Raw genomic sequence first — 21,121 nt, forward strand, 5'->3', positions numbered from 1 at the left:
CTTCATATCTGACTGCACAATTACTCCCAGGTCTTTTTCATTTTCTATCACCTTAAGTGTTAGAAACGTACCACACAGTTGGTACGTTTCTTTGGGGTTACAGCTACCCATATGCAGTACTTTGCATTTGTCAAGGTTAAATTTCAGTTGCCACTTCTTAGCCCATCTGCCCAAATTATCTAGATCCTGTTGCAGTAGCACACTGCCATTACTGTCATTAACAACCCTGCCAACCTTTGTATCATCTGCAAACTTTGACATTAAGCCTTATATACCTTCATCAATATCATTGATAAATATACCAAACAACAGTGGACCTAACACCGAACCCTGTGGGACTCCACTAATAACATTAGTCCAAGAAGAGCAGCACCCATTTATTACCACCCTCTGTCTTCTCCCACTTAACCATCCTTTTATCTATTGTAGCAACTTACCCTTAATACCATTCTGCTCCAATTTGTACAATAGTAAAACTCCATATGTCTTCCATTCAAAACCATTCTAATGTCATCTCTCATAAGAGTTTTATTTGCATCCCATATATAGCCAATGGTATAAAGCTTTAGTGTTCTAATTAAAAAACACCAAATATAAGATTGCAGCTAGACCAGTGTATAAGCTGGAGTCAATTTTTTAAATCCAATCCATTCATAAAACTGATAATGCATATCACAAGCATGATTTAGTTTACATAATTTCTTGCATACAGTGCAGCTCCTTCTATCAAGGGTTCACAAGGTGCACCTTAGAACAGCAATTAAAATTCCATGTAAATTTCATTTCCTGAAATCACCTGGGATCATCAGAGTTAACACATCATGCTGTCACCTTAGGATGCAAATTTTATATTTCAAACAGAAACATAATGGCATCCAACATCATCATCATCATCATCATCAGCCATTTTCAATCCACTGCAGGATGAAGGCCTCTCCAGCAGTTTTCCAGTTCCTTCTGTTTTGAGCACTAGCCATCCATTTACTGCCCAAAAACTCATGAATTTCATCTATCCATCTCCGCCTTTGTCTTCTTCCAGGTTTTCTTCTAGCTCCTCTTGGGTACCATTCTGTTATTTTCTTAGTCCATCTGTCATCATGTCTACGAGCTATGTGTCCTGCCCAAGACCATTTTAGTTCTTTAGTTTTGATAAGAATGTCCTTTACTTGAGTTTGCTGTATAATCCATGTGTTCCTCTTCTTATCTAACAGTCTGATTCCCAATATAATTCGTTCCATTCTTCGCTGTGTAGTTCTCAGCTTCTCTTCCATTCTTTTGGTGAGTGCCCAAGTTTCACTTCCATAAGTCATGGTGGGGAGTATACATTGGTTCATTATTTTACGTTTCAGACAAACTGGGATATTGCTCTTCAGTATGTGACTATATTTCCTGAATACTATCCATCCAAAATTTATTCTTCTCTTGACTTCCAGCCATTTATCATTATTACAGCTAATAACTTGTCCCAGATAAGTATATGACTCCACCTTTTCAATTACTGCTCCTTCAATCATTATTTCCCTTTCCGTGGCATACTTGTTCATCATTACTTTTGTTTTAGCCATATTCATCTTTAGTCCAAAATCCTTACTAACTGTGCATAACTGATTAAGATTTTCCTCTAATTCTTTGGGATCGTGGCTTATAACCACAATGTCATCTGCAAATCGTAAATGGTTTAGGTACTCTCCGTTCACATTGACTCCTTTCTGCGCAGTCTAATCTTCTGAAAGCTTCCTCAAGGGCAGCAGTAAACATCTTCGGAGATATTGTGTCTCCTTGTCGAACTCCTTTCTCGATTTTAAATTTGCTACTGTCTTTGTCTAGTCTAATAAAGGAGGTAGCACTCTCATATATTTTCTTCAAAATCATAATATATGGGGTATCTATGCCTTGTCTTTCCAGTTCCCGAAACATTGCCTTATGCTGTATGGAGTCAAATGCCTTTTCATAATCCACAAATGCCAGGCATAATGGTGTTTTATATTCATTTGCTTTCTCCATTAGCTGTGATATTACGTGAAGGTGATCCATAGTTGAGAATCCTGTCCTAAAGCCAGCTTGCTCTTTCGGTTGATTCTCATCAAGTATTCTTTCTAATCTGTTAGTAATGACCCTTGTGAACAACTTGTAGATGCGGGATAACAAGCTAATTGGTCTATAATTTCCAATTTCTGATTTATCTCCTTTCTTATGCAGCAAAACTATGATTGCATTATTCCACTGCTTAGGCGTCACACCTTTTCTAATGCACTTTGTGAAGAGCCTTGCCAGTTTTTGTGTTATGTCTCTTCCTCCCAATTTTAACAACTCTACAGTAACTTCATCTTCCCCCGGGGCTTTCCAATTCTTCATTTTCTTCAATGCATGTTCTACCTCATCAGGAAGAATATCGGGTATGTCGTATGTGTTGCTACTTTGCAATCCATCTTCCCCACTGCTGGTATCATTTCCTCGCTCCTTGTATAATTCTCTATAGTAGTCTTCTGCTATTTGATTTATGCCTTCTCTGCTGTTTATAAGTACACCATCGCTATTCTTCAGTTTCAGTATCATTTGTCTTTCTGTATTACTGCTCATGGCTGCTGATTTAAATCCTTTGTTTTCCCTTAATGCTTGTTCTACTTTTCTTGTGTTAAATCTTCTTATATCCTCTCTGAGTCTCTTTCTAATGGCTTTGCATAACTCAGTATACTCAATTTTCTCCCTGTCAGTGTTTTTCTTGCTCTTCATTTGTCGTCTTCGGTTCATCATGACAAGTGTTTCTTGACTAATTTTTTCTTCTTTGGATTTCTGTTTCTCTATAGGTTTCTTGGGCTTTATCACTTTCAGAAAGTTGTAATATTCCTCATCGATATCTTGATCCTCAGAAGTCTGCAGAAGCTCAAACTTGTTTTTAAGTTCCAGTACATAGTGCTTTTTCTCCTCCTCTGTTATCTCAAAGACCTTTGTATTATTTACTCGAGTCAGTTTTTTCCTTTCCTTTCCTACATCTATATCAAGTGTACATCTTACCATTCTGTGATCACTTCCAACATTTACCTTATTCAGGACGGTAACATCATTCACAATATATCCGGGCATCCAACGTAATTTCACAAATCTACCAATTTTGTAAACATTATTTGTAAACATTACAAATGCATTACACAAAGATTCCATAAACATGAGATGCCCTACCTGACCATCAACTATTGGGGATTTGAGTGAACGTGTGAAAATGTTTCCTCACTTGCTACAACATTAGCATTAGCATTAGTAGAGGCATTTGATGCAAGAAAGCAAGCTTATGCAGCATCAGCCAAAAAAAAAAAAAAAAGTAAAATAAATAAATAAAAAATAACCACTTCCACTTCACCCATCTGTTTGTTCGAAATACCTGTCCAGCTGAGCCTTAAACTTATTTAGGCTATCAACTTCCACGACAAGAGATGGAAGTCTGTTCCACCTACCAACCACCCGCTGGCTAAAGGCAAATTTCCGCACATCTATCCTACATCTGTCTTTCCTCAATTTGAATTTATGCCTTCTCAGGTGATTATTCTGAGCAAGAGGAAGAATCCCATCAGCATTGAGCATGCTCAAACCATTCAAGGCTTTGTACACCTCTATCAGATCACCTCGCTGGTGCCTAGTCTCCAGACACTGTAATTCGCAAAACTTAAGCCTTTCTTTGTAAGAGCACCCCTTTGTTCCATTCACTAATCTTGTTGCCCTTCTCTGTACTCGTTCCAGCAGCTCTACATCCTTCTTGAAATGAGGCCTCCAGGCCTGTATACAGTACTCTAGGTGTGGCCTGACCATTGCCTTATACAAGGGAATAATCACCTCCTTATCCCTGCTAGAAAAATTCCTATATTCCTACATAAGGCCACTTACATTATTTCATACAACTTAAAAAAAAAATTCTTGTTGGATTTTAGACTTGGGAAGAGAATTTGAATTTTTATTTCATGATACTTGTCTTTTGGTGGCTTGTTTTGAGAGTTGACTGGACAGGTTGCTTGTCATTTTGTCATTTTTTAGGAGCATGTTTAAAAAAGTTATGTTAGAAGAGAATCAAAATTCATTGATTTGTGTTTTTATTTTATGTAATACCAAAGAAAGGTAAGCTTTCAAATAACTTTATATATGTGTATGAGTGTAGGTGTGTTTTAGTTTTGTGTATCATCAGTGACATTATGATAGTTATCACATCCTATTATTATCATTTACTTTAGTTAAATTCAATAGTTTTTGTCTTGCTACTGTGTGCATAATAAAGAAAGGTCTTAGATTTTTAATCATCGATGCACATGACCATTGCTTATATTGGATTAATTATAATTTAAAACTATACATTTGTTTAGTTTGATATTTTTCAATATTTTATTTTCTTAGGGTTTCTAGAGCAGCACAATTGCTGCAACCTGTTTGGGTCTGGTTCAGGTCTGAGAAGCCTAAGTGGAGGAGAAGAGTCTTGGTGGTGAATGTGAGCTTCTACCCTGGGAATTGGTTTGCAACATCATATTTATTGATGCTTCCTGGATTACGATGGCAACTAAAGCATTCCAATAAAGTATTTTATCGTTTGTTTCATAATTAAGATTATAAGAAAAGGCTTTCATTTGCAAAAGTGATCTTACCATATCAGTTGGGAGAAGGGTAAAATCAGCGGGCGGATTAGTAATTACATAACGTTTTGATGATGCTTCACAAGATGAACTTGTGTCTCGAAACCTGTACAAGCCAATACATAGCATCCCGTAACTCCGAAGTGCTGTGACAAATAAATCACAATAAATCCCACCCTCCTGAAAGAAGAAAGAAAAAATTAAATAAAATTATTAGCAGGTAAGCAAAAGCTCTAAATCAGACCTACATCAATCTAAAATGTTATACAAATTATTCAAGTTAATGCACATAAAAGTGTTTACCTCTGTTTATAAATGTATTAATATTTTTTAAAGCTTTTAAGTAAAATATGCAGAAAAATACATTTTCAAAATTATCACATTTTATGTATTAACATGTATTCATAATATGGCATTATTATTACAATTATCAACGTAAATTTCAGTATAAAAAGTGATATTCGTTCCATTAAATAATGAGGAAAACAAGAGAGAAAGTGTCATTATGTTTTAAATACAACTATGGCTTCAGAAATATAATTAAAATAGGATTTTTAAAAGAAAATGAAATAAAATAATTTCCAAAATTTAAATACATTTTATCTTTTTCCAACACTCATCGTTTCCATTAAAGTTATATTTAGTCATAGCTAAGTCTAGGACAAAAGACTCAAGCTATGAAAGCAATACAGAGTTATTGAAAAGTTATAAAAACTATAGCTATTGTATATGTATATGTGCTAAGTTGCAAGCTTAGTTTGCTTATAGCTATGTACAGAAAGATGCTATGCTTGACATGTACAATAACTCTATAGCTTTCATAGCTCGAGGCTTTTTTTCTAGACTTAACTATGCCTACCTCACTTATTGCACCATCTTGCATCTCACATACCATGGATGTATCTCATCACAGGGTTGTTCAGGTCTTCACAATGCCTACTTGCACACCAATGAGACTCCAATTAGAGCTGAAACCCATGTCTGGGTAGCAGCATACATTTCACATAAAAAGCAATATATTTCTCCATCAGAGCAGTACATTTTACTTAGAACAGTGCAGTACCAAAGCAACTTTTGGCAAAATGCCTCCACAATACCAGATTGATGCACTAAATAGCAAATCCAGTTTGCTCATAGCTATGTAAGAGAAAGAGGCTATCATAACTATGTACAGAAAGAGGCTATCATAACTATGTACAGAAGGAGGCTATGCCTGACATGTAACAATGACTATAGTTATACTAGAGTTATTGTAAATGTCAGTTTAGCATTTTATGTGCATAAATTTGTCAAATTAATTTTTGTCCTGCTATTGTGTGCATATCATGAAAAATTTCAGACTTTTAATCATTTTTTCAAAAATGGCTATCTGCACTGTGGAATGTTTTATTGTAATCATTACAACATATAGGATATTCATGTTCTTTCTTTCTTTTTCACACCTAAAATATCTCCTATTTCTGCTACCCTTTTCCTATTAGCCTTTGGAATTTTGTGTAATTTACACTTCCATCTTCACATTTATCTGACTTATTAATTCCGCCTTGCATATATATATATATATAACTAGAGGATAAAGTAATGATGAGTTTTTATTTTTTTATGTTTTTTAATTCTTTTTATACGTTTTTTTACTATATTTTTACATATCTAATGAACAAAATTAATATTTAAAAGCATTTATGTAAATAGTTTTTAAATTTCTACGAGCTTCTTTCAAACTCTCTGAAAAACTCACTCCAGGTGGCTCATACCCTGTCTGGAACCCATTCTTGAAAGTGTTAATGGGATCATCATTAGGAGATTAGCCTTATTGCAAGGCAAGTGAGACAGTTGCCTTGGGTCCTGCACTCAAGTTGATTAAAAAAAAAAAGGAGATAAGCAATTACCAGGCAAAAATCCAAGCACGAGATATGCACAAAATAGCAAGAGAAAGGCGAACAGAAAGAAAGATAACTATATTTTGTTGCTGATAGACAGTGGCGGATTACCCATTAAGGCAATGAGGCACGTGCCTAGGGGCCCCAGACTTTGGGGGCCCCAAGTCAAGAAATTTTCCTATAGTGTTCTAAAATAGATTAATGTTTTCAGTAAACATCATAAAAATCTTGATTAATTTAAACGAAAATTTAAGCAAAAAATTCAAAAGTACAAAATTTCATTTATTTGCCACCTAACTTTTATTTATTTTTTATTCTTTTTTTTTATTATTATTTTTTTGGGGGACCCCAAATATAATTTGCCTAGGGGCCCCAACTATCCTTAATCTGCCACCTGATAGAGCATACTCACTACATATGGTTCATAAATTGTTCACTAATAGTTACACTGCTCTCAGAATTCTGTCTATAGCATGTGGGGGAGAAGTTTCTAAAAACCAGAACTTATGTAAATCAAACAGTCTGCCACTGTAAGCGATGGTTGGGGTAGGGGAGTCAACTGGGTAACTATAATACTTACCAGAGGCAGTGGGGGTGCTGCAGCATGCTACCTTGGGCCTAGAAAACCATAAGGCTAAGCCTGATCATCGTTATACTTCAGAATGGACTGGAGAAGTGCAAATGTCCGCCCTCACCCCCAGCTTACAGAAGTGGTGTGAAAGAAGTTATGGGCAACTATAATTGTTCAGATGGTGGGTAAGATCATTGAGTCTGTGAGTAAGGATATGATACAGGATCATTTCAGTAGGAATGGTATCATTAATGCATGGTTGATGGGCAAATTATTGTAATGAAGTCATAAAGCAGTTAGATGCAAGAAATAAATCTGCTCTTTATTTCAGTAAAGCTTTGATACAATTCTGTGCAAAAGTCTATTAGCATTAGTAAAGGCACATGATGCAAGATAGCAATCTTATATAGCATCAGCTAAAAAAAAAACCTTCTCATTTCACCCATCCACTTGCTCCAAGTGTTTGTCTAGTTCTGCCTTGAATCTATTTAAACTATCAACTTCTACAACGACAGATGGAAGTTTGTTCCAGCAATCAATCACCCGCTGGCTAAAGGCAAACTTCCGCACATCTATCCTATAACTGTCTTTCCTCAATTTGAATTTATGTCCTCTCAGGCAATTATTCTGAGCAAGAGGAAGAATCCTATCAGCACTGAGCATGCTCAAACCATTCAAGGTTTTATACACCTCAATCAGATCACATCGCAGGTGCCTAGTCTCCAGACAGTGTAATTTGCAAAATTTAAGCCTTTCTTTGTAATAGCAACCCTTTGTTCCATTCACTAATCTTGTTCCCCTTCTATGTACTCATTCCAGCAGCTCTACATCCTTCTTAAAATGAGGCCTCCAGACCTGTATATAGTACTCAAGGTGTGGCCTGACCACTGCCTTATACAAGGGGATAATCACCTCCTTATCCCTGCTAGAAAAATTCCTGTATATCACTGACAAGACACCATGAGCTACTCTTGCAAACTGTCTGCACTGCTCAGAAAACTCCATATCTGCCTGCACAATTACCCCAGGTCCTTTTCATTCTCTCCCAACCTGAGTGTAGTACCACACAGTTGATACGTTACTCTGGAGTTACTGTTTCCCATATGCATTACATTACATTTGTCAATGTTAAAGTTCAGTTGCCACCTCTCAGCCCATCTGCTCAACTTTTCTAGATCCTGTTGCAGCGGTGTACTGTCATTAGTGTCATTAACAACCCTATCAACCTTCGTATTGTCTGCAAACGTGGACATTAAACCAGAAATGCCATTATCAATATCATTAATAAATACAGAAAACAATGGACCCAACACTGAACCCTGGGGACTCCACTAATAACATTAGTCACAAAGAGCAGTATCCATTGATTACCACTCTGTCTTCTCTCACTCAACCATCCCTTTATCCATAGCAGCAATTTCCCTCCAATGCCACACTGCTCCAATTTGTGCAGCAGTCTTCCACGGGCAACAGTATCAAAAGCCTTTCTAAGATCCAAATATATGATATCAAAATTATTTATTGCATCCAGTTCCTTTGTGACCACATCATAGTATCCAATCAAATTGTTCAGACAAGACTTTCCCTTAACAAACCCATGCTGTGTCCGAGCTATAACTGAAGTCTTGTCTAGATGATCCTGCAGTGCTTTTTTTAACCATTTCCTCCATTAATTTCCCTGGAACAGAAGTTAACTATGTTGTTGTTGTTGTTGTTATTTGGTTTTTTAGGAGCATTAGCAACTAAGGCCGTATTGCTCTGGGGATATGCAGTGGTCTTCCCTGACCTTTCCGCATCCTCCGTATTTGGTGGTCACAGGCTCAAATCCCGATCGAATCAAGAAGCGTGTGCTACGCACTGCTGCTCCTGCCCACCTGGCTATGGAGGCGCCGAAGTTAACTAAAAGGTCTGTAATTATTTGTGTTACCCTTTGATCTTCCTTTATCTTCCATTGTGAATTGAAGTCACATTTGCATTTCTCCAATCTATGGTTACCTCCCCTGAGTCCAAGGAAGCTCTCATAATTATTGCTAAAGGTTTGCTTAGTTTCTTTGCTGCATCCTTTAATATAACTGGATAGATCCCATCCACCCCAGGTGCCTTTCTTATGTTAATCTTCAACAATTTCTCCTCCATTTTCCTCTCAGTTATTACAAAATCATCTAGCTCACTGCCAGAGTTTAATTAACCTCTTGCATTGCCCTCCCTGAATAACTCCTCATGTGTGAATATAGATGCTAAATACTCATTTAGTTTGTTAGCTACATGAACAGGATCATCAACAGTTGAACCATTGATATCAAGTGGACCAATATGATTCATCCCCTTCCTTCTAGAGTTACATAAGAAGAACTCTTTGCTGTTTTTCTTAGCATCCTTTGCCAAAGATTTCTCGTAATCTGCCTTTGCCTGCCTAACCTTTGTGTCGTGGTTACGGACCAGCTTATATCTATCATAGGTTTCCATGTCACCTGCTAACTTATATGTATTCCATGCATTTTTCTTCTCTGCCACATGTCTTATTAGTTCATCTGACATCCATTTAGGCCTAAACCTTGAACAGTATTTCTTAGTTGGTATGAAATGCCTAGTAGCTTCCAAGATTAATTCTTTGAATGCTTCCCATTTTGAATTTGCTGTTGGTAACGTCATCCGTTGGTCCCACCAACTGATGATGTTACCAATGTATAGAATTGACGTATAGAATTTACATACTGTCTCAGACCACTGTAGTCACCTTTACGAAAGCAAAAACCCTTCCCATTACCCCGATGATAGTTACCTCTTTGAGTAAATCCCACTTCAGCACACTGTGATCACTGCCACCTAGTGGTTCCTTTATCTGCAGATTCTTAATGCATGAAGAATCACTACTGATAATCAGATCAAGAGTATTACTCCCTCTAGTTGCCTCTCGAACATGCTGCTGTAGAAAACAATCATCCAGTAAATCCACAAAAGCCTTGCTAGTGTGTGAGTGACCAACCCACAAATTCCAGTCAATATCTGGGAAATGAAAATTCCCCATTATAAGACACTGTGATTTACTGGCCCAATCTATTTCTCTGTATAGTTGTTTATTACACTCATCAGATTCATTAGGCCTATTACACACTCCTACTCTCAATTTTGCTTTCCCAGTGCTTATGTCACACCAAACTGACCAACATTGCACTGTCCAGCCATGTCAACTTGCTGTACTTCCTTGGTGTGTTTCTTAACTAATAGCATAACCCCTCCTCCCTTCCTATCCTGTCTATCTTCCTGTACACATTGTACTCTCCAAATTCCATTTCTGCATTCCTTATATCTGTGTGACACCATGTCTCTGATATTCCAGGTGCCTCCGTAGCCAGGTGGGCAGGAGCAGCAGTGCGTAGCACATGCTTCTTGATTAGACCGGGGTTCGAGCCCGTGACCACCAAATATGGAGGATGCGGAAAGGTCAGGGAATGACCACTGCATATCCCCGGAGCAATATGGCCTTAGTTGCTAATGCTCCTAAAAATCAAATAACAACAACTGATATTCCAACAATATCTACCTTTGATGGAGGCGCCTCCGTAGCCAGGTGGGAAGGAGCGCAGTGCGTAGCATACGCTTCTTGATTAGACCGGGGTTCGAGCCCGTCACCACTAAATACGGAGGATGCGGAAAGGTCAGAAAATGACCACCGCATATCCCCGGAGCAATATGGCCTTAGTTGCTAATGCTCCTAAAAACCAAACAACAACAACAACCTTTGATGTTTTGACCAACACATCAAATTTATTTACCAAACTTCTAGCATTGCTGTGCATACAAGTATACATGCACCTGTTCCTATTCTTAGCTACCCTAACACAGCCCATGTATTTACTTGTTCCACAATGACTCTGAGTACTCTCTTAAAATCCCCTGTGGCTTGTTTTCCAAGGTGCAAGGGATTTTAGAGAGTCTCAGGGGATTATATGAACTGAAGAAAACTGGGATTACAGGGAAGGATATGTGTTGAATCATAGGCTAACTAAAAGCTTGAGAAAGAAGGTAGTCAAACATCAACATTCTTTAGAGTTAGCCAGCAGTAAGTGGAGTTCCTCTGGAATCAGTTCTGTTAAGGTAGATCAGAAACAGGCCTCTCCTGTTTCTGATCAAACCTTAATTTTATTAAAGAGGAAATTGCAAAGTTTACCGATCAGATGAAAGTTAATGACCTGTTTGCAGCAACATGACCAGAAACAAGGTTACACTACTTCAAATGACTTTGTTTGGTTGCAGATATGATCTGAAAAATTTAATGCATCTAAATGCAGTATTTTGCACCTGGAAACAGAAATACAGAAGTTATTTATAGTGTGTGTGTGTGTGTGTGTGTGTGTGTGTGAGAGAGAGAGAGAGAGAGAGAGAGAGAGAGAGAGAGAGAGAGAGAGAGAGAGAAAGAGAGAGAGAGAGAGAAAATTAAAAGTGGTTCACGATGAAAAAAAAAAACCTTAGAAATTGAGATATAATCAAATATGAAATTTACTATGCTGTGTAAACAGTTGACTAGGAAGGCTCTTTGCAAGTAGGGTGAAGACTGTTTTTGTTCCATCTCTTTATAAGATATAAGATGACAGTGAGACTGCATTTGGAATATCATAATCAGGTTTGGAGACTACACATAAAAACAAACATAGGACTTCTAGAGAGGGCCCAAAGAAGGGCAACCAAACTGACAAGGGTTGCTATTCTCTATGTCCTTGTGAATAATGGCTTAGAAGGTGCAGACTACAAAGCTTGGAACTAGACATTTTGGGTGGTTGGGAAGAACATAAACAAGGTGTATAAGGTGCTGAATAGGATCGGTAAAGTGAATGAGGGAAGTAGTTTTCATCTGTAAGAGAGAGAAGAACTAGGGATCACAAATATAAAACCTTAGGCAGTAACACAATAGAACTGGTGGAATTTACCTTCAAGCATGATGTTGTAGATCACTGGAATAACTTAGTTGACAAGGTCGCCAAGGCAGAGAGTTTGGAAAGTTCAAAGTGGAATGGGATTGTCACTTTTTGATGATGACAAAAGTATGAGTAATTAGGGATTTTTTTTGGCAGATGCAGAAAAGTATACATTTCTTTGTAATTGTAAAAATAGGGTATAGCTTCCTTCTGTGCACAGCAATGAGCATATTAGGTTTGTTGCTTAGCACATTGATCTCATATTAGGTTTGTTGCTTAGCACATTGATCTCATATTAGGTTTGTTGCTTAGCACATTGATCTCATATTAGGTTTGTTGCTTAGCACATTGATCTCATATTGGGGGAAGCATTTCATCTTAAAAACACTGCTCCAAAAGAAAAGTATATTGATATTTATTTAAGGTGTATGTCATGTCGTTTGCCCTAAATTTATTTGGGAACTATTGTAAATTAATTCTATTCTGTTTATTAAAATATTTCAATATACGCTGACCTATATTGTATGATGAAATGAAATTTGAATATTAAAAGTTAATTGCTTTCTTTATCAAAAAAAAAAAAAAAAAAAAAAATATATATATATATATATATATATATATAAAATCATTTCACATTGAGTTTAGCAAAATATTCATATAATGCATTACATTACTTACCCCAAACTGAGCTAATGGACCATCATAGAGGGAAATCTGTCCTATCCTACATCGGTCTCTATTAGATAGTGACTCCACAGTACTATAGCCACCACGTAACCCTGCACCCTCAGCAAGGATAAGTTCTAATTCTGGTGTGGCACCTCCAGTGACAAGTGACCTTATCAGGGTCAAGGCATTTGCATTGAAATATGTCTACAAACAAGAATAAGTGGTAGAAGAAAGCAGATATAGAAGTAGTCTTTATATTTGTATATGCTATAATATTTCATATTTAGGCCAAACTTATATACTAGTATTTCCTTGTGTAACATATGGATATCAATAATTTAACAAAATATAAACCACTCAGTCTTTCAAATAAAACAATATACAGGGTGTTTCAAAATTATGTATACACACTTTAAAAATTTATATTAAATGAACAATATATACAAATATAAATTTTTTTTGATACTTTAAAGACAAAACACATTAATTTTTTTACAACAGTAAAACTTTACTTTAATTGTTCAAAATGCCTTCCACCAGCATTAATGCACGAGTGGCATATATCATCAATAGATCTACATACCGAAATGCACAAATCAGGTGAAATGTTTTCTGCTTCTTGTTGAATGTTCATTTACAATTCCTCCAATGTTTGTGGTTTGTGACTGTAAACCCGATTTTTCAAGTATCCCCAAGGAAAAAAATCTAAAGGGATGAGATCTGGTGACCTTCAAAAGCACTTCCTCGACAACCTATCCATTAATCATGAAATTCATTATCAAGGTAATCGCACACAGCTGTGCACGATTATTAATTCCTTCATCATTCTAAAAACACTTGTATGGTTTAAACTAGGGATGTCAAATAACCAGTTATCCGATTGTTTTTGGGCTAGATAACCGGTTAACCAATGCATTTTTTTGGCTTATAAGAAGTAGTACAACAATATGCCACTGACAATTGCAATTTTTTTATTAATAACATGAATTACATAAACAAATCAATAATATAAAAAAAGTAAGTAAAAATATTTCTTTATTTAATCACATTTATTGCTTATTAAATAATTATTACAATTAAAACAAATAATATAAAGTTTGAAAATTTATTTTTTCAAAAAGTAGTACTTTAAGTAAAAAAATGCATCTAAAAAAGTTGGGGATTAATTCTATTTCTAATCTTAGTTTGTATAGTGGAGCACATAGAAAAAATTCGTTCTGCAGCAGTGGAAGTTGGCTTTACTGTTAATAGAGCATTATGAAGATTTTCCAAAGTTTTGGTGCATTGTCCTGTACTTTCAAAGAATTTCATTTCTTTCTGAATGTCATCAGTTTTTGAACAATTATTGGACTTAAAACAGCCATCAACAGTGCTCTTAATTCATCGACAAGTGACATATTTATGTCAGTGTTACTATTTGTTTCGGTACTATCCATCATAGTAACATTATTTTCAGAAAGACTTGTATCTTTATTAGGAAATAGTCTCATAATTAATGTTTTTGCAAATAGATATAAAATTGACTTTTGAACATAGCTTAGGTCATCTTGATCTTGATTATTTTTAGGCAGGTTTCCTGTTTGTAAAAATTTCATTACAGATATTAATTTTTTATTCCTGCATTCAAAAACTTTATTTTTTAATGCTTCTAATATTTTGATACTTAAATCATTGTCTATTTCTTCAAGTTTTGCAAACATGAATTTTAAAATACCGTCCACAGTTATCAATGTCGTCGTTTATTTGCTAAGTTTCACTACACATAATTCTATTGGTTTTAAAATTTTTATTAATAATTCCATAGATTAAGGCGCATTTAGGGCTAGAGCCTCAAGCTGCGAACAAATTTAGACTATGTATATAAAGTGCTTAGCATCATAATACACAGCCATTTCTGAATAAACAGAAAATTTTTAAGGTGCCATCGTTTTAGGTTATATCTCATATTGTGAATGCCTTCACAACGAGTTGCCATGATATTGCACTACTTCGAATAAGTAACGCTTCACCTAAGGAGAAGACTAGTGTTACTTATTCTCAGATAGGTACCACCACCCAGACAGCACTGTTTCAGGGCTACCCACTCACTGACGAATAGCCCTGAAACAGTGCTGTCTGGGTGGTGGTACCTATCTGAGAATAAGTAACACTAGTCTTCTCCTTAGGTGAAGCGTTACTTATTCGAAGTAGTGCAATATCATGGCAACTCGTTGTGAAGGCATTCACAATATGAGATATAACCTAAAACGATGCCACCTTAAAAATTTTCTGTTTATTCAGAAATGGCTGTGTATTATGATGCTAAGCACTTTATATACATAGTCTAATTCCATAGATTTGAAATCACTCTCATAATGTACATGATTTTGTCCCATATCATGTAGAGGTTTTTTAATACAATTTTTAACAAGAACTAATCTTTCAAACATTGGAAGTAATGAATTCCATCCAGTTTTCACATCTAGAAGTGACAATTCTTTCCCCTTTTCTTCAACTACATATTTTTGAAGAATTGAATTTTTAAAAACTTTTATAAGTGCTGGGGAACACGTTACAACTGTATTTAACTTTTCTGTTAATTCCAGTTCATTATTATTCTGATACGAAATATCTAAACTATTTTCTAATTGTAAGTCATCATCAGAATCGGATACATCATCAGTTTCATCTTCATTAACCTCTTCGTCAAGTGATTCCTTTTTCTTTTGATAAAAAACGTCAAGAACAGCTAAGTGAATAGCGTGATTATAACATAACTGGTTCTCAACTCCAGTTAACAAACCATACTTTTGCATCACCTTTGCACCATCATGTGTAGATCCAACAATGTCATTTTCAAATTCAATGCTGAATTCTTGACAATTTCTTTAGTATGAAGGGCGTTGCAACTACCTTTTATGTAAATCAGTCCCAAATTATAATTACTTTTTTTCTAGGTGTAAAGTCACATTAAGATAACGCTTCATGGTAACACTAGTCCATTCATCAACCATTATGGGAAATTTGACATTATTGTTAATTAACTTTATGAATTCATCTTTCTGTTTCAATTTTACCTTTACCTTTACTTTTAAATTGTTTCAATTTTACCTTTACTTTTGCCCTTAAAAAATGAAACGATTAACTTTCTTGCTGTCGCTCGACTTTGTGGCATTTCTAGCCACTTTTCACGATAAATTCGCGAACAGCTCTAGAATTAGTTATTGCACTAATTGAAAAATTATCTTTCACTGCACATTCAGACAATAGTTCACCTAAACTTTCGTGTTTTATATGTCAATATAGAACCGATTTCAATTTTTTGTTTCTTTGCAGAGTCAGGAGTAGCATTGTCATCTTCAAATGTAATGTTGTGTTTCTGTAGATGATTTTGCAGTCCTGTTGTGGAACCTCCTTTGCACTGTATACTGATGGAACATTGAGAACAGCGAGCAGAATGCTGATCGGTTTTTTTAAAATAATTCCATACTTCTGATTTCTTTGAATTCATTTTGAAAAACCCCAAAAATAATTTTAAATAAATTAATATAATAAAATATAAGACTGATATAATTTGAAACTCTGTTCCAAAAAAATTAAATGGAAAATAATCAAGGACTAATAAATGATCTCCTTGTGATATGCAAACAAATTCACTGCAGTCAAAATATCTAATGAATTTATTACATGCTTGATAATAAAACATCACCATTGTCATACAATAAAAACCAATCATATCATATATCATTATAAATATAAAACAAAAATGATGTTAGATATATTTTTGTGTATAAATATTCGCTGTCATTCAATTACTTATTTTTTATTTGTTATTTCTTAAAATATATTGAAATATGACAGCAACGCTTGTAGCATTGAACGACAATATAACACAAAATATGCCCTCTTTCAGAAAATTATTTATCAAAAACTACAATCTTGTCAATTATGCAGTAGAATACCATTCAAATTTTATAACGCACCAAAAAAGTAAATAACCAGTTATTTCCGGACATTAATAACTGGTTATCGAATAGTTATAAATCTGCTAAAATAACCGGTTTCGGTTATAACCATTTTGACATCACTAATTTAAACCTCTTGTATGGTTTAAAACTCTTGTGAACACCGTCTTGTTGATTTTCTTGGGGTGCACAAGATTGCATTTCTTACAGCTTCAATGTTTTCATTACTTCTTGATGTCCTCTTCTTGTCACCTGCTAAGGTGACAAGAAGAGGTATTTTTAAGCTACAAAATGAGTAAGAAAATTAAATTGGTGCATATTGTTCATTAAATATAAATTTTTAAAAGTGTATATACATAATTTTGAAACACCCTGTATATAAACATTATATTACACAATTCACTAGGTAAACAAAAATCTTGGAGGTTAAAAGTTTCATCAGATAAGATGAATATGCACTGTTCAAAACAGTTATGGAATGTAGATAAATGGGCCTGTTGTACTAGATTCCATAGTAGATAAACAGACAAATTCTGTATGATCCAGTAAAGTTTTAATAATAAACGATAAATGACATGTAGCTTTCAGGGTTAAATGGACCCCTTCTTCAGCAAAATTCTAATTTGATAAAGACATTAAGAGTCAAATTTAATAGATACAGAGTTGTGCGTGCAGTGATGCGCATCATTGCACACACAACTCTGTATCTATTAATTTTGACTCTAATGTCTTTATCAAATTAGAATTTTGCTGAAGAATTATATTTTGCTTCTGGAGACTAGGCATCTGCGAGGGGATATAATTGAAGTCTATAAGGCCTTGAATGGATTGAATAAGCTCAATGCTAATGAGATTTTTCCTCTTACTCAGATTACTCACCTCAGTGGGTATAAATTCAAATTGAAAAACGACAATTGTATAATAGATGTGCAGAAATTTGCCTTTAGCTAGTGGGTGGTTGAACAGTTGGAACAAACTTCCGTCTGTTGCAGTGGAGGTCAGCAACTTAAATAAGTTGAAAGCAGAACTAGTCAAAATTTGGAGTGAATGGATGGGTAAAATGGGAAGGGTGTTTTTTTTTTTTTTGGCTGATGCTATATAAGCTTGCTTTCTTGCATCGTATGCCCTACTAATGCTAATGAGTCTCATTAGTTCATATGACATCCATTTAGGCCTAAACCTTGAACAGTATTTCTTAGTAGGCATGTAAAGCCCAGTAGGCTTCTAAGATTCCTTGAATGCTTTCCATTTAGAATTTCTGGTAACATTATCTGTTGGTTCTGTGTGCATAGTATAGAATTAAAAAACTGTCCTATACCACTGTAGTCACCTTTACGAAAGAAAAAATCCCTCCCTTTAGTAGTTATGTCTTTAAGTAAATCCCACATCAGTGCCACCTATTGGTCACAGTGGCCACCTTTATCTGCAGATTCTTAATGCATGATGTATCACTGCTGATAATCAGATCAAGAGTATTACTTCCTCTGGTTGCCTCTCAAACATGCTGCTGTAGAAAGCAATCATCCAATTAATCTACAAAAGTCTTGCAGATATTGACTGCAACTCACAAGTTCCTGTCAATATCTGGGAAGTTAAAATCCCCCATTTAAGACAATCTGAGTTACTGGCCCACTCTATTTCTCTGTACAGTTGTTTGTTGTACTCATTAGAGTCATTAGGCTTATAACACACTCCTACTCTCAATTTCGCTATTAGTATTAGTATTAGCAATGGCCACAGGGTGCAAGGAAGCCCATGGCTTATGCTACATCGGCTAAAAAAAAAATAAATAATAATAAAAATTAATAATAATTAATAAGAGAAAAGGAAATGGGCAACCTAAGCATTTTCCTTCTCTGTAGGTAATTATCCAGCTGTCCTTTGAAATTCTCCAAACTGTTAGCCTCTACCACCCATGTGTAGATAACTTATCCCTTCTTACTCCCCTCGTAACTTGAAATTATGGCCCCTTGTTCTTGAATGATTTATAACCGTGAAAATTTCATCCTCATTCATTTTGCTTATGCCTTTCAGAAGCCTTAAACACCTCAATCAAATCTCCTCTAAGGTGCCTAGATTCCAAGCTCTGAAACCCACATATTCAAAGTCTTTCCTCATATGGACACCCTTTTGCTGATCTCACCAGGCGAGTTACCTGTCTTTGGACCCTGTCAAGAAGAACAATGTCTTTCTTTAGGTGCAATCTCCATAATTGAACACAGTATTCCAAGTGTGGTCTAACAACAGCCTTATATAATGGGTTTATGATGTCCTTATCTCTACTAGCAATCATTCGATAAATCATCGATAGGACACCATGGGCCTCCCTTGCAACCTGTCTACAATGCTCAAAGAACTTCATGTCTGACCATATCATAACATCCAAGTCCCTTTCCTCCACTAATGGCTTTAGTTCAACTCTGCCAAGTGTATAAGTTATTCTGAGGTTACTGTTCTCCTGGTGCAATATCTTACACTTTGCTGGATTGAATGATAGCTGCCATTTTTCTAACCATCCCTGAAGTCTATCTAGGTCACTCTAAAGATGCTCTGCTTGGTGGTGATCATTAACTACTCTACCAATCTTTACATCATCTGCAAATTTAGGCATCACACCATCTATTCTTTCATCAATGTCATTTATCAAAAACAATACTGGTCCTAATACTGATCCTTAGGGAACTCCACTTCTTACATCAACCCAATCTGAGAAATAACCATTTATCACAACCCTCTGCATCCTGCCCTGAAGTCATCCAGCTATCCATCTAAGGATTTTCCTTGTGATTTAAACCTGTTCCAGCGTATAAAGTAACCACTCATGTGGGACTGAGTCAAATGCTTTGCTGAAATCCAAATAAACAGTGTTGAAATTATTCCCAAAAGTTCAGCTTTTGAGTGACCCTGTCAAAATAGCCAACCAGATTAGTTAAACATGATTTTCTCTTTACAAAACTATGCTCAGTAAACTTAAGCATTCCTTTTTTGTGCCTACCCCATGGGCTCACATGCGGTGAGTATGAGCTTGGCAAACCCAGGGTCCTGAGCTGGATATCATCATTCTTCTTTCTTGCTTTCTTGGTGATTTCCTTCTACTTCTCTCTCTCTCTCAGGGTAACTGCTCATTGAGGACTAATGTTATTAGTGGAGTCCCTCAGGGTACAGTGATGGGTCCATTATTGTTTTCTGTATTTATAAATAATATTGATGATGGCATATCAAGTTTAATGTTCAAGTTTGCAGACGATACAAAAGTTGGCAGGGTTGTTAAGGACACTACTGATGCTATGCTGCTGCAACAGGATCTGGAAAGGTTGAGCAGATGGGCTGAGAGGTGGCAAATGAACTTTAAAATTGACAAATGTAAAGTACTGCATATGGGAAACAGCAACCCCAGAGCAACGTATCAACTCTGTGGTACTACACTGACAGTGGTAGAGAATGAAAAGGACCTGGGAGTAATTGTGCAGGCAGATATGAAGTTCTCTGAGCAGTGCAGACAGGCTGCAAGAGTAGCTCATGATGTCTTATCAATGATATACAGGAATTTTTCTAGCAGGGATAACGAGGTGATTATTCCCTTGTATAAGGCAATGGTCAGGCCATACCTTGAGTACTATATACAGGTCTGGAGGCCTCATTTCAAGAAGGATGTAGAGCTGCTGGAATGAGTACAGAGAAGGGCAACAAGGTTAGTTACCCTTCTCTGGGAAGGGAACAAAGGGTTGCTCTTACGAAGAAAGGCTTAAGTTTTGCAAATTACAGTGTCTGGAGACTAGGCACCGGCGAGGTGATCTGATAGAGGTGTATAAAGCCTTGAATGGTTTGAACATGCTCAATGCTGATGGGATTCTGCCTCTTGCTCAGAATAATCACCTGAGAGGGCATAAATTCAAATTGAGGAAAGACAGATGTAGGATAGATGTCCGGAAATTTGTCTTTAGCCAGCGGGTAGTTGGTTGGTGGAACAGACTTCCATCCCTTGTTGTGGAAGTTGATAGCCTAAATAAATTTAAGGCTCAGCTGGACAGGTATTTCGAAAGAACGAAGGGGTGAAGTGGAAGTTTTTTTTTTTTTTTTTTTTTCTGGCTGATGCTGCATAAGCTTGCTTTCTTGCATCATATGCCTCTACTAATGGTAAAATGCTAAACACAGGATTTTTTTTTTTTTTTTTTTTTTTTGGCTAGTGCAGCATAAGCCTCAGGCTTCCTTGCACCTTATGGCTAATAATAATATAATAATGATAATAATAAATGATCCTGAATTCCGACCTTTGTCTCCATGATTTTCCCTACTACTGAAGTTAGACTAATTGGCTAGTAATTTCCCACTTCACTCTTAGAACCACCCTTATGTATTGGAGATACATTGGCACTTTTCCAATCCAGTGGAACCACTTACAAGTCCAGTGATGCTCTCATAATTAGCCTCAATGGTTCAATACACTCACTTGCTGCCTCACTTATGATTATAGGGTATATGCCATCAACCCCATGAGCCTTACTGGATTGAAAATTTTTTCATTAAA

General features: G+C 36.0%; 1 protein-coding gene across 1 annotated transcript in view; it reads right to left on the bottom strand.

Annotated features, from left to right (window-relative positions):
* The window catches only part of LOC150083724 (calcium-activated potassium channel slowpoke-like), a 668,330-nt gene that overhangs the window by 21,053 nt on the left and 626,156 nt on the right, over window positions 1-21,121 (bottom strand). Inside the window, 2 exon segments of the mRNA XM_090378165.1 lie at window positions 4,626-4,793; window positions 12,659-12,853. Of these exon segments, the coding sequence (XP_090234291.1) occupies window positions 4,626-4,793; window positions 12,659-12,853 (363 nt within the window).

Source organism: Mastigoproctus giganteus, chromosome 7 (genome assembly GCF_048544385.1).
Source record: "Mastigoproctus giganteus isolate SK-2022 chromosome 7, ASM4854438v1, whole genome shotgun sequence".
In the NCBI taxonomy this organism is placed as follows: Eukaryota; Metazoa; Arthropoda; class Arachnida; order Uropygi; family Thelyphonidae; genus Mastigoproctus; species Mastigoproctus giganteus.